Below are 13476 nucleotides of genomic sequence, written 5' to 3' on the forward strand. Positions count from 1 at the left end.
GTATCTGGCATGATTGAAACATCTGCAATGACAGTTGAACAATTGCAGGTATTGTGAATAGAGGAAAATTACAACAAGATATTTGATGAATATGAGAAAAAGGTAACTTTCCTAGATCTGGTGCCTATTGAACTACCACGCATTCGCAGAACCCCCAGAAGGATCACAGGTGATGGCTAAGCACACCATTCTGCAACAGCTAGAGATTACTACAGAAGCCAATATTTTGAATTTGAGGACACAGCCACAAATCATCTGACCACGAGATTCAATGCAGACAACAATGACTTGAGGCAATATCTGGCACTTGAGAACATGATCACATCTGGCAAGATTGACAACTCAGTTATAAACTTCTATCCAGAAATCTCTGCACAACGGCTCGAGTTTCAGTTACCCATATTCAAAGGAACAACAAAAGCAGTATCTCTGAAAGGTGCGAACGATGCTTACTGTAAAATGCATGAAACAAGCCAGCAGAAGTTTAGTGAAGTGTTTCTTCTCATGAAAATTTTGCTTGTATGTCTAGTATCCAGCTGCGAATGTGAACTCAGCTTTTCTGCATTAAAACGGTTGAAGACGTGGTTAAGGTCAACTACGTTTCAGGGCCGCTTCAACCATGTGGCAGTTTGTCACACTCACAAAGATGAGGTCGACAAGATAAATATAGAAAAGCTTATGAAAGAATTCATAAACAGATCATCACAAAGAAGGTCTACGTTTGGGAACATGTAGACTAGAGAACTAAATGAATCTTACTTCAATGAAAAGTATGAATAATTGTGTGTTACATTGTATTGATGTGTAATTTTCAAGAGTTCGCAAAGACATTTTAATTATTTTTATCAAACAACATGAACAGTTTTTCAGTAGATATAAACTTATCAAGGGTAATTTCTAATTTTATTAATATTTGAAAACGTAATCCATGCAATGAAAGTTATTAGTAACCTTGTCAAATATAATGGCCATCTTTTATACTGTGCAGTGTGCAGGAATAAATTCATGTGGCAGTTAATTTGCGACACATTTGTCTTTATTCTATTAACATTTTAAAAACTGTTCACAGCACCTCACTTATACAAACCTACATGGAAACCTTGAAGTATCGTGGCAACAAGATTACTCTGTGACTGCATGTTTACAGCTTTCAGGTTCACGTAATCAGAGATTACCAATTTGCAAATTGAACAGTTTACATAAGTGATTGCAAAAAATATTCCCCCCCATCGGGTGTAAAAAATCTACGCCCCTGCTCACAAATATAGCTTAGCTTTTATAAAGTTCAGATACGAACATTGATTGTTTGTCAGTGGTCACTACTGAAGCTGTATGCGTTATGTAAAATGCCTGACAGTGAAAAGTGACCAGACACATTATATGAATTGTGGGAAACGATAAACTAAAAAGAAGTTGTAGTTTGTTTATCGTATGTAGTTGAGAGCCAATTCTTGTTTGGGTTTTATCACTGCTATCTCTGCAGCATAATTTGTTATCTATAACGCCAATTAATTTTTCTGAAAAGTTGTATGTTTTTTTAGTACAAAGCCACACAATCGGCGATATGTGCTCTGTTAATCACGGGGATAGAATCCTGGAATTTGGTATTGCAACTCCGTAAACTTACCTTTACCATTCTATTTAGATACATTTATTTCAATATCTGTAAACAAAATAAAATCTCTACACTAAATCCCAATAACTTACAACGTTTTTACTTTTCTCTTAGTTGTTATTTTAACGTAAAGCTACACATTCAGTATCTATTCTCTTATCTACCATGGACAATCAATGACCCCAAAGGAATCTTTTTTCATTTGACTGCATCAAAGAAGCAAAATATCCTAGATTAATAATATTTCTAACTTTTAAATAACTCAACTACTATATATGTATTCATTACAATTTTGTATTTTATTTGTTTAAGATATAATTTGATAGAAACAATAGGTATACCTAAATGGTTAGAGATCACTCACTTTGCAATCTGTGAAGAAAGAATTTCTTCAATAAATTTGAAAGACATTCGGGAAATATTCTATTTTTGTCATCCACAAACTTAAATTATTAATAATATTTTACACCATAATATTTAGACATAATAAGTATACAGTTTACTCTCGATAATCCGGGATAATGGAGGACAGATTGCTGTTTTTAAACATGTACATTTATAAGCTTTAATTATTGTCTATACTTTTTATATACCTTTTAAGTTAAATTCTGTTTAAATGCTAACGCTTCTGCTTTTACCGAATGTTAACTAGGTGGTTACGATACTCAACTTGTAACTGCGAGTCGCGGATTCGAATGCCATTACCGAACATTTTCATCCTTTTAGCTGTGGGGGCGTTCAAATGTTACGGTAAACACCACTATTCGTTGATAAATAATTGTCGGTAGGTAATGTTGACCAGTAAACATGGAAACAATAACAGATAGATTCCTACACGGTACACTAATTTATTTCTCAAAACTCTGGAGAGAAAAATGATTTATTGTGTGAAATTACTCTGGAATCCATGATATATGTGGGAGAGAAAAAAAGATCAAACGCACCTGACCCTTCTGGGTTTAAAATGACCAAATTCCGATACTGAGAGAGAGAAATCTCAGACTTACCGCTAACGGATCCACCGAGGTGGAACTGAGGGACAAATGAATACGAAATATAATATTTATAAATTGTTGTGCTATCTGATGTCTGATAAATAGCTACTGGTCGTAGATTGCTTGACAGTTTTAGAGAAAAAAAAAGAGTAGTCTTCACGTAAGCAGACCAGGACAACAGCTAAGAATTAATAATGATGGCCAAATTTTACTATTCAGTGGCCGCTCAGTAGCTCAGCGGTATGTCTCCTGACATACAACGCTAAAAACCGGGTATCGATACCCCTAGTGGACAGAGCGCAGATAGCTCATTGTGTGGCTTTGTGTTTAATTCAAAACAACAGCAACGTTACTATTCAGTTGGCGTTCAGTGATTTTGATCATAGCTACATTCTCTCTGATAGATAAAATCGCAGTTAGAGAAGGCTGATATAAAGCACAAGGGCTGATATTAACTTTTATTTTAATCTAAGTTCACAACTTTAAATTTAGAATGTAAAAACCAAAACATGTAGTGCTTAAAACCAAACTCCTGCTTTTCTAATTTTGTACTCATCATATTTTACATAATTTTTGTATGTTGTAAATAAAATAGTTTTTAATCTGTTCATATAAAACTATTTTAATTTACTTTCGTCCTTAACTATATTTCTAATTCCACCTTTTCTTATCACTCACACGTCAAAAAATGAAAAAAAACCAGAGAGGAGTATTTGTAGCAATTTTACGATGACGTCATCATGATGAGGTTGTGGATTTGGACAGTAAAACTGAAATGGTGTTACTCATATGAAGTGCATAAGTACTAACTTATAGTAAGTTACACGATTACAGATGGTTTGAATGAGCTTTCAACTTGAAGTGGAATTTTGAACTTGTGTTACCAATATTGCTGATTATATAGGCGTTTTAATGTGATATTGTTCATAGTATTTGTAAATGTAGAAAGAGAAGATTTATTGTGATGAAAAGTAAAGTTTTACACAAATACTAAATGAAATATTGTTAATGTTAGACTTTGCATAAAATCGAGTAAAAATTAATATCTTGTTTATGTGACGATTTTCAGTTTTTAATCAAAACTAATTTTATTGAGAGGTAGACCTAAACGTAGCTAAGGCTAATACGGATTTTGTATTATTATATTTACCTTTAACTGTTAGCCATGTCTCATAGTAATACAAATAGTGATAGTGCCAGTGATGAAGATGGATTGCTGCTATGTTCTGAGAAAGGACATGGAGAACCAAACTATATCGTTGAAAGTGAAAATTTTGAATTGAAGTCTTCAGAAACTCAGAGACACTTAGTTTATAACAAAGTACTTCCTTATAGTGACAAATTAGATGACGAATCTGAAAAGCTTTTATCAGAGGTTAAAAGCAACCTGGGGAAAGCCATTTTGATGCGTGAAATTGTTCCTGGAACAGGATGCTGGATTTCTCACTTAGTCAAGTAAGAAATCAGGAGAAAGATATTTTATGGTTATATTACGATAGTGTAATGTTAGAACTAGTATTGGAGAGACTTCTTATTGAATGAACTATTGTAGTAAATAAACTAGCATTAGCAAATATTGAACTTAAGCCATGAGATAAAGATAGTTTGCTTGATGTGACACATTTGATTTGTACAAAAGTTTTGGTTTTTTCCATTGTGTGCCAAAAGTGAATGACTATTTATAACATAACATAAACTACAAACAATAAGGGATCATACTGTCCTTTAATGCTGTTTCTCAACACTCACCCTCAAGAGAAGTAAAAACTTAAACATGACCTTTATTTTTCAAGAAATCACTGACTCCTCTTGTAAACTTCTGTAAAGTGCTGGTCTCCACTGCTGTCCATGACAAGCCATTCTAGTAATCAGTCACTCCATTAAAACTTTTAACTGGAACCCTAACCTTTCTTTTCTAACTCTTAAACTTTTGTATTTTTAATTCTGTTATCTTCAGAATATAACACAAAGAAATCAGAGCCCTTTAGTTTATTGTTAGTGTTGATTCCCTTTATAATCTTATAATTTCGGTAAGACTAACTTTTGCCTTTCTTTTTTCAAGAGAAAATAGATTAAGAAGTTTTAATGTATCTGCAAAAGATAACTACATCTGTAATATCTCAAAATTTAAATGTTGTAAGAATAGGTTATTAAAGTTTATCTTCTAGAATGTTAACATTTTTTTGAGTAACTTAGCAAACTTTGTTCTTATAATTCTGAAAACAGAAACCAGAAATGATGTAAGAAATGCATAAAAATGCTAGTTCAGTATCACAATAGTCTATTATTGGTAGTTATTCATAACTGTTATACCAGTGTTTTTAGATCTTTGTTGGGTGTGTGTCCTAGTGTACTTCATGGTGTACCAAATCCCTTACAGTTGACTTGGTGAGAATGTGTGATATGCTACTAACAGCATCAGCAAATCATTCATTCGGTAACATTACAAATTTATTCTGGTCTTACATGGGATAATATTTGATGCTGCTATATGTAACATAACTTCAGATATTCACAGTTCATATAAGGTTCTGTTCTTTCAGTTTACCTTCTCTAGGACCTGAACATCCACCCATGTGTTTGCCGTGTGTGGTGACCTGTGAATGAGAGGAAAGGATCCTGGTGGTTGAGGGGTCCAACACTAACACACCACTTTGGCCTTGAATTCCTGTAGACTGAAAGCCTTGGGGTGGCACCTCCTTAGAGTCAATCAGCTGGTCCACTTGGGCTAGGGTCAACCAACTACCAGTGTTGGATGTTCTCAACATTGTTGTGGACATTGTATCTGATGCTAGTGTTTGGGTATAGTACTCACAAAACCCTGACATTGCTGCAGTGTCCTTGTTTGGCATTGTAGTACATCCCCTTGTAAGGTTCCATAGTGGGTGCAGTCAGTGGATGCCAAAACATTCTTTTTTTATTATGGGACCTCCAAATAAAAACTTAGATAAAACAGTGAAAAACGTCCATTACTAAACAACCACATCTTCAAGATTCAGAGCAGCAATCTTTAACATCTGTAACACCTGTACCTCATTTTCTCATATTACATTCTCTTTCAGACAAATCTTTAGGGCAAATGTCTCCCTTTTTTTATTCAGAAGGGACTAGAGAGACTTGCTGGCTCTCCAAAATCAGTCAGAAAGCTTTGTTCTGATGATATATAGGTGGAAACATCCACATCTAAACACAGTGAACTCCTCTTGCATTCAAAGGTGATTGGGGATATACCTATTGAAATTACTCCCCATGCTACTTTGAATTCTTCACGAGGAGCTATTGTTGAGAGAGATTTGAAGAACATCCTTGAGTTGGGGATTTTTGCTGGTATTTTTACCCAAGGAGCTTCTGTTGTGAGGTTTATTTCCACTCGCAAGGATGGAATTATTGATGCCGAGTAATGTCTTCATTTTAACATTTATACCACCACATCCACCTGCCACTATCAAGGCAGGTTATCCTAATTGCAAGGTACAGTCATACATTCCAAGCCTTCTTGGATGTTTCCCGTGTCAGCAGTGTGGTCACTCGAAGACATCATGTCGTGGTTCCTTGACGGGTGCTCGTTGCTGTGGCAGGAACCACAATGCCTGTCAGTGTGAAACAGATCCTCATTGTATCAGTTGCAATGGCTCTCACCTGTCCTATTTTTGTTCTTGCCCTAAATGGTTGGAGGAAAAAGGGTGCAACATTTGAAAATGATTCATAACATTACATACCCTGAGGCTCAAAAGTTGCTGTCCACCATGTCATTTCATATGTATGCTGCTGCATTTCATTCCATGACTACAGTGAGAGTGCAGATGGATCTCTCTCTGTGCCTCCAAAAGAATTGTTCTTAAACCATATAAAAAGTCTTTTGACCTCCATGGTTAAAAAAGTTGATGAATCAATGTCAACACCAATCTCTGTCCCTAATGTTCATTCCAGCAAAACCCAAGATCCACTTCCTTTGGTTCTGGATATTGGCATTTCCTCAGGTACATCTTCTCCCATCCCAAGATGCAAAATGATTATTAGTTCAAGCCCTCAGTTACAGGAATTCTCTTCCAATGACAAAGGCCTGCTCAATCAACCTAATGGAGGACAACAAATCTCCCTTGAATAAAGAAAATAAAGAAAAAAGATGTGGTTGTAAACATAAGGGCTCTCCACCCATTTCACCTACACATAAATAAAAATGGCCACCTTTATATGATGGAACTGTCAAGGTTTACTTTCTAATCTCGATGACATCAAAGCACTGATTGCTTCCAACCATTTCTGAAACATGCCAATACAGTCACTTTTCAGCAGTTTTCTTTGTACAGAAATGACAGGCTGTGTGATGGATAAGTGCATAGAGGGGTGGCACTGTTAGTTGATCAGCAGTTTGTGTTTTCACTGTTGAACTGTACACCATTTCTCTTGTCCTGGATCACATGGTAGCTAAGCAGTACTCAAATTGTACTATTTATACTGACTTGCTTAGTTCCCTACTGGCCATGGAATTGCTTCACATTAGATCTCACCAGTATTCAAAACCAACTGGCCCATTTCTCTTTAACATCTACTTCTATCCAGCTTTTCTGGATACCAGGCTACATTGGTATTTGTGGGAATGGGCTAGCCAACACTGCATCTGAATCTGTCTGCTCTGGCACTATCACTGCTGTGCCTGTTCTATACATGGACTATGGTCCTGTATTCAAGTTAACAGTCGACTTGGAGTGAGCAACATGAAAACAAGCTTTTCTCTGTTGGACCTTGGCATTCTTGCTTTTGTAAGGATCAGAAAGAGGGAGTTGTTCTAACTAGACTATGTATTGGTCAGTTTTTTAACTCATTGTTTTCTTTTATCTGGTACTGATGCACCAATGTGTTGTTTGTGTAACACTCAGGTGACAATAAACCACATTTTACTGTCTTGCTGTCGTTACGACTCTCAATAATGGCACCATTGTAAACATGTTTTGTCCCAAGGTTTATCTATAAAGTTAGACAGTGTCATTGGTGATTGTGACACTGTCTACCTTACAAATGTTTTTAGTTTTTTAAAGGCCATCAATCTTTTTAATGCTATTTAAGTTTTTAACTTATTAATTAGACTTTTTTTAATGTGTTTTCCTTATAAGAATTAAAGTACAACTAGTTCGATTTGAAATTAGAAAATGGCAGTAACGTCAAATAACTCAAAACCAGGACTGAAAAGGCCAACTTCAGGTGTTTAACCCTGATGTTTGAACTGCCCATTGGTCATCCTGGTGAGTTATAATAATTAAATGTTACAACAGAAAGTCATTTAAAACTTGTATTGCTTTACTTTCTGAAAATGGCTGTGAAGTCAAATAACTTGAAACCAGGACTGGAAAGGCTGATTTAGGTGGCTAATGCTGATGTTTGAACTTACTCGTCAGCCATCCTGGCGAGTTATGATAATTACAATTATGCTACAGAAAGTCCTTTACAACTTGTGTTACTGTAGTTTTTTCTTACTGCTGTAGACTAGATGTAAAAATTGGATTTTATGCTATTTATGTTTTTAATTTAAAAATTAGTTTTTTTGTTTTACCTTGATTTCCTTTTATAAATTTTTATAATCTTACTTTAGTTTAAACTTTTTACTAGATGTTTGGTGCAGATAGCCTAGTTGCTTTGTGCTGTAGAACACCAAACCAATGAACTGTTATGCAAGCATTTATTTCATTGTTATATAACAGTGAAAACACAAAACTAAAGAACAAAGTATAAATTGTTTGTTAAAATTTGGTGAAGTATACCAAAACTGCAAAAACACCTTGCTTAGAGCAATAGATTAGTGATGTATGTAAAAACGGCTGGTATGGGTAGAGAAAGCTCTATGTGGAGGAGCTCCTTTATGTGCTGCTTTCTCTACCCATACCTGCCATTTTTTACATATATAATTTTCTCTACAAGTGGGTTTTCTCATCATCACAGATTAATAGATTAGCTAAAAGTTGCTGTAAGAGTCAAATCCTACAACTAGTCACAGAGTAGCTATGAGTCACTCAAAGTGTGGTTAGCAGTTGCACGTGGAGATGCAAATGTTATTGACTCGAGACCCAAACAGGGTGGATCATCATTAAAAGTCTTGCAACATTTGTTTCACAGTATGGGATCAATGAAACCAACAGGTCTCAGCTTCCCAAACGAATCAACAATTTAAAGAAGCAACTGGATGGTAAGCTAGCATGCAAACAGAAACAAGAAACAGGTCTTACCAGGTTTGGCCTTTATGCACACCAATGGTGTGTATCCTTCTAACCCATTGCCACAAACAGTACATTTTCAGAGTATCAGTGTGGTTTCAAAACACTCTGTACATTACAACAATTTTATTAATAAAATGTTGTGAACGTTGATGTCTTTTGGTGAAATTTCTTTATCGTAGGATAAACAGTTTGAAATATAGTTTGTGTGTGGTTCTTTCTTCATAACCATTCTATAGTTAACAGAACAAAAAAATATCTCAATAAACAAGCATTGTGAATTTGAGATTGCATTTATAAATTCAGGTAGCATAACATTTTTACTGATTATCAAATCACAAGTGTTTTATATTTCTCTTTCTCGGTAAAGCAGTGTATATTTGCTTTGAATATGGTTATTTTATATTTAATTGTGTTATCATATTTGACCATATAAACTTTCTTTACAGCTAGGAAGGATTTGCATGTTTTTACAAATATTCTGTGTTCATACACAAGAATTTTTCTAGTTTTTAAACTTAAATTTTTGTTTCAGATATATCCGACTATATGGACGAAGGTTTTCTAAAGAAGATCACATTCACTTTATTAAACTAGTGTTTGAATTAATTATTATTCCAGACTTGGATTTAAATGTAATTTGTCATCTGGCTCAACTTCTGAATCTCCTCCTCAAGTAAGTCTTTTTCTGTCATTTTCTTACATGATACAGTTTAACGCATTAACTGCTTCAGTGTTTCCTCTGCAATGCACATTGTTTTTGGTAGTGATTATACTAAGCAAACCTAATTTTTATAACCTCAGACCATTAAAAAATAAAAATGAAATGGGCAGCAACTGCCCAGATCAATGTGACATTTGTACAGCAAGTCTTGGATGACTAATCTACAAAAGTAGTACCGATGAAAAGGGTGGTGTTTTGAAAGGCTTCCATCTTTCATTTTTGGAAAGTCTTTTGAAATGTCATCATTTCCATCTGTGCTACTTTTATAGATTGGTCATTCAAGGCTTTCTTCAAAAGTGCCAAATTGAACTAGGCAGTTGCTACCTGTTTCATTTTTGTTTGTTCAACATTAAAATTCTGTATAGAATCACATACCTTTTTGTTTTGCAGGATAATTAGTAAAGGCTAGGGCAATTTATAATCTTTTGTTACCTCTAGCACTGTTAACAAGTGAATAAAGAGCTTTTTTGGATAATTTTCTGAAAGACTTTGCAGAAAATTAAAATAAGTATGTTTTGGCCAACAGTTGTTGATCTTCTGTACATGTGATGAATAATGCTACATGGCCTTTTTTTTTATCGGTGAGAATGCTTTAAGTTAAAGCACAGTAAGGATGGTAAGCTGTTTTTTCTTACTCATGGCCCATTGTGTAGCTTTTTAACTTAAATTCAAAACAAAGAAACAATGACTAAATAAGTAACTACTTTTAAAATGTTTTGAAAACAAGCATTGTATTTACCAATGCTGTAATTTTTTAAAAAAATATCATTATACATAATTGTAATTATTTAATTTTAGTTATGAAGTTTGAAATGTTTGATTCTAATTGTATTTATTTTCATATCTCACATTACTAGAAATAGATCTCAGCTTTGAAAATGCTTGAGTATAATTTGACTGGACTTATCACTTACAGATTATATTAACTTTATTTTAATGTTGTTTGATTTGTTTAGGTTATTGGAGGACTATATGGTGAACATTGCTTAACCCTTAAACAGTGGGAATGCTGTAGGTAGCAGCATCTGTTGATGATGGCTGCCATTTAAGGGTTAATCTAAAATGTTCTATTATTATTATAGTGGAAATTTCTCTTATTTTTCTTTTCTTACATGTTAAAATACTGAATTTATTTAACAATGCAAAGCTAACTTTAAAAAGTTAACTTGTATCATACCATAATTGTACCAATTTGATCTAAAGAATTCCCTGAAGTTTTTACTGGTCCATTTTTTAAGAAAGCTTTGATTGGTAAGTTTGTTTACCGATGAAAAAATACAGTACATTTTGGTGCCTTCTAGATGAAGAGAGTGCAATGTTCTTGAAATGTGAATTTTTTTCAAAGGTTAACAGGCAAAAAAATGTAAGAGAAGGAATTCTTCAACTTAATGTATAATTATTTTATATTCCACTGAAAATGTGTCCTTTTATAGTTTTGATTAGTGCATGATTTATTTGAAAATAAGTTTTGAAGCTTGATGCATATCACTAATTTATATATACATGCACTATGAATGTCTAGATGCAGATTGTCAAAATCCAGTCATCATATTGGTCAATCTTGTTTGCAGGCTTACTAAGAACCTATCATGCCATAAGTACAAATTGTCCATTTTTGATTTTCTAACTTTTCCCTTAATTTTTGTGTAGGTTTTGGTTGATACTTTGCACATCAAGTGATTTGACTGTTTATGAATGAAACATAGCTATAAAAAAAGATCAAATATAATTTGATAGACCAAGAATTAAATTATCATGGAATTGCATAGTAAATATACAGGTTTAGCAGTTTTTTTAATTAGTTTCTGCAAATGTTTCTTTCATTGTGGTTTGTGGAAGTATTTGTTAAGTTATATCTGTTTGAAAGCTATGTAAATTTTCTTCAATGAGAAATAATTAGATAAACTTAAGGTAAGCTTAAACAGTTTAGAAATAGGCTGAATGGATAAAAAAGAAAACTTTAAATCTAGTTTAGCACAGTAACAAATGTAATGGAGGTTTTGTCACCATCAAGTACAGGTAATTTATATATATAGTATAAGACAAAAGTCACATGACAGAAGATTTCTTAAAGTTTAAAAAACATAGTTCTTTATTTAAAATTATGGTTTTATTACATTTTAATAAATAGATTATGGTTTTATTGAGTTGCAATATTACTAAACATGAGGTTTTAGTATGTTCACCAAATAAAATAAAATTTGCATCAAACATGATAAGTTTAGTGTTTAGTGAATGTGGTAGGTGATTACAAAATTATCAGATGACACAGATCTGTATTGGATGTTCTTCATTATCTTACTCAAACAACATACACTGGCTAACTGACTTGTTAATCATCTGTAGTTGTAATTGTGACATGTTTTAAATAAAAGCATTATTTCTCTCATCAGTGATAGTAGAATATGTTTGCATTATTTAGTTGTTAGCTTATTTGATTTATAGAAGATTGGTGCAGGATTACTACATATTTTAAAAACAAACATAATGGTGACTGCATGGTGGTAGATAGTCAACATTAGCTATTCATTCACCAAGTAAGAAATTCATTAATGAATGATATTCCCAGCATCTGAAATTGATGCTTTATGAGAGCAATTGGGTTTATGATTTGTTTTTTGGTGCAAATTAACATTTAGTTTGTAAATCAATTCTTCAGCCTTGTTGTGAGTGATATACAATGTACATGTGTAGATGTGATTCCCTCTTCATTTATATATGTTTCATCTTATCACATTAGTTTTGTTTTCAGACAGGTATTTGTTCAAACTCTTAGGTTCCTTGTAACATTTTACAAGTTATGGTTACTTACACAGTAACCTGTTTTTGAAAATAACAGACTATTTGGAAAGAATTACTAATGGCATAATTATTCAGACTGTTATTCTTATCTTTATCATGTGTATTATTATTATTTTCACAGTGTTTTGACCAGGATTTGAACTTAAAAACTTATGATCTTGAATACAAGCACTCTAACTGCTTGGCATTGATGAGTCACATGATTAAAGTGTCTGTATTTGGGGTCATTGGTTGGTCAGTTCAAATCCTGGTAATTCCAGAACAAAAATTTCTGGTTGTGATGCATACAGAAATGTCTGATATAACACCTGATGGCAGATGGAGAATTTACTGGTCAAAACATTGTAAGAATAATAGGTGAATTATTATACAGTTAGTAATACTAACTCCTCATCTTGGTCATTCCACAAAATTGAACTTGGAAGTGGTTGTAATAATTGTCTTTTTCAATACTTGTCATCAACAATACAGTCACATGAGAAACTAAAAACTAAACAAACATTTTGTATTTCTTTAATTTACATCAATAGCCTTTTCATTTTTTTATGCAGTGCCTTAAATTTTTGACTGAAGTTGGGATCTTAATGTTGCTGTATTTTTTTAATATTTTTGATAACTTAGGCATATTTTTCTGTGATGTTGAATTCACTGTTTCATCAAATTCATTAAGAACTACTGATTTGCACATAACTACTGTAGAATTTCCTGTGCATACCACAAGCCTTTTATAAACTTCCAACCCTATGCTTTTCTATGTGTTTACACCAGCCTATGATGTAATTGCTATAATGGTGTAGCCCTATACCAATAGGAGGGTAACATAACCTTCATATGCAGTACTTTTTGTGAGCACTAGTGCATCATTATAAGCTTGTTCATTAATTGGCACTGCCTGAACTTATGAGATATATGTTTTTTAAGTTTCTAGTCACTTTGATTGACTGCCTTTCCTTATTTTATGCAATGTTACATTTGTCTTCCATCTGAATGATTTCCTTTTCAGTGTTATCCTTTCTTCTTGACTTCCTTCTCTACTGCTCATTCTTCTATGGTGTTGCCAATTCCTTGTCATGTTGGGCTGAGGTTACTCACCAACAGTCTTTCTTCACTTTTCTGGTTTCCTATCTCATC

The 13476-nt window shown here is 33.5% G+C and overlaps 1 protein-coding gene across 1 annotated transcript in view; it reads left to right on the forward strand.

Moving 5' to 3' along the window:
* Positions 1-3344: 3344 nt before the first annotated feature.
* The window catches only part of LOC143228591 (proteasome activator complex subunit 4-like), a 125514-nt gene continuing 115382 nt past the window's right edge, over positions 3345-13476 (forward strand). Inside the window, 2 exon segments of the mRNA XM_076459817.1 lie at positions 3345-4065; positions 9355-9495. Coding sequence (XP_076315932.1) covers positions 3776-4065; positions 9355-9495 — 431 coding nt within the window. The 5' untranslated portion in view covers positions 3345-3775.

Source organism: Tachypleus tridentatus, chromosome 10 (assembly GCF_004210375.1).
Source record: "Tachypleus tridentatus isolate NWPU-2018 chromosome 10, ASM421037v1, whole genome shotgun sequence".
In the NCBI taxonomy this organism is placed as follows: Eukaryota; Metazoa; Arthropoda; class Merostomata; order Xiphosura; family Limulidae; genus Tachypleus; species Tachypleus tridentatus.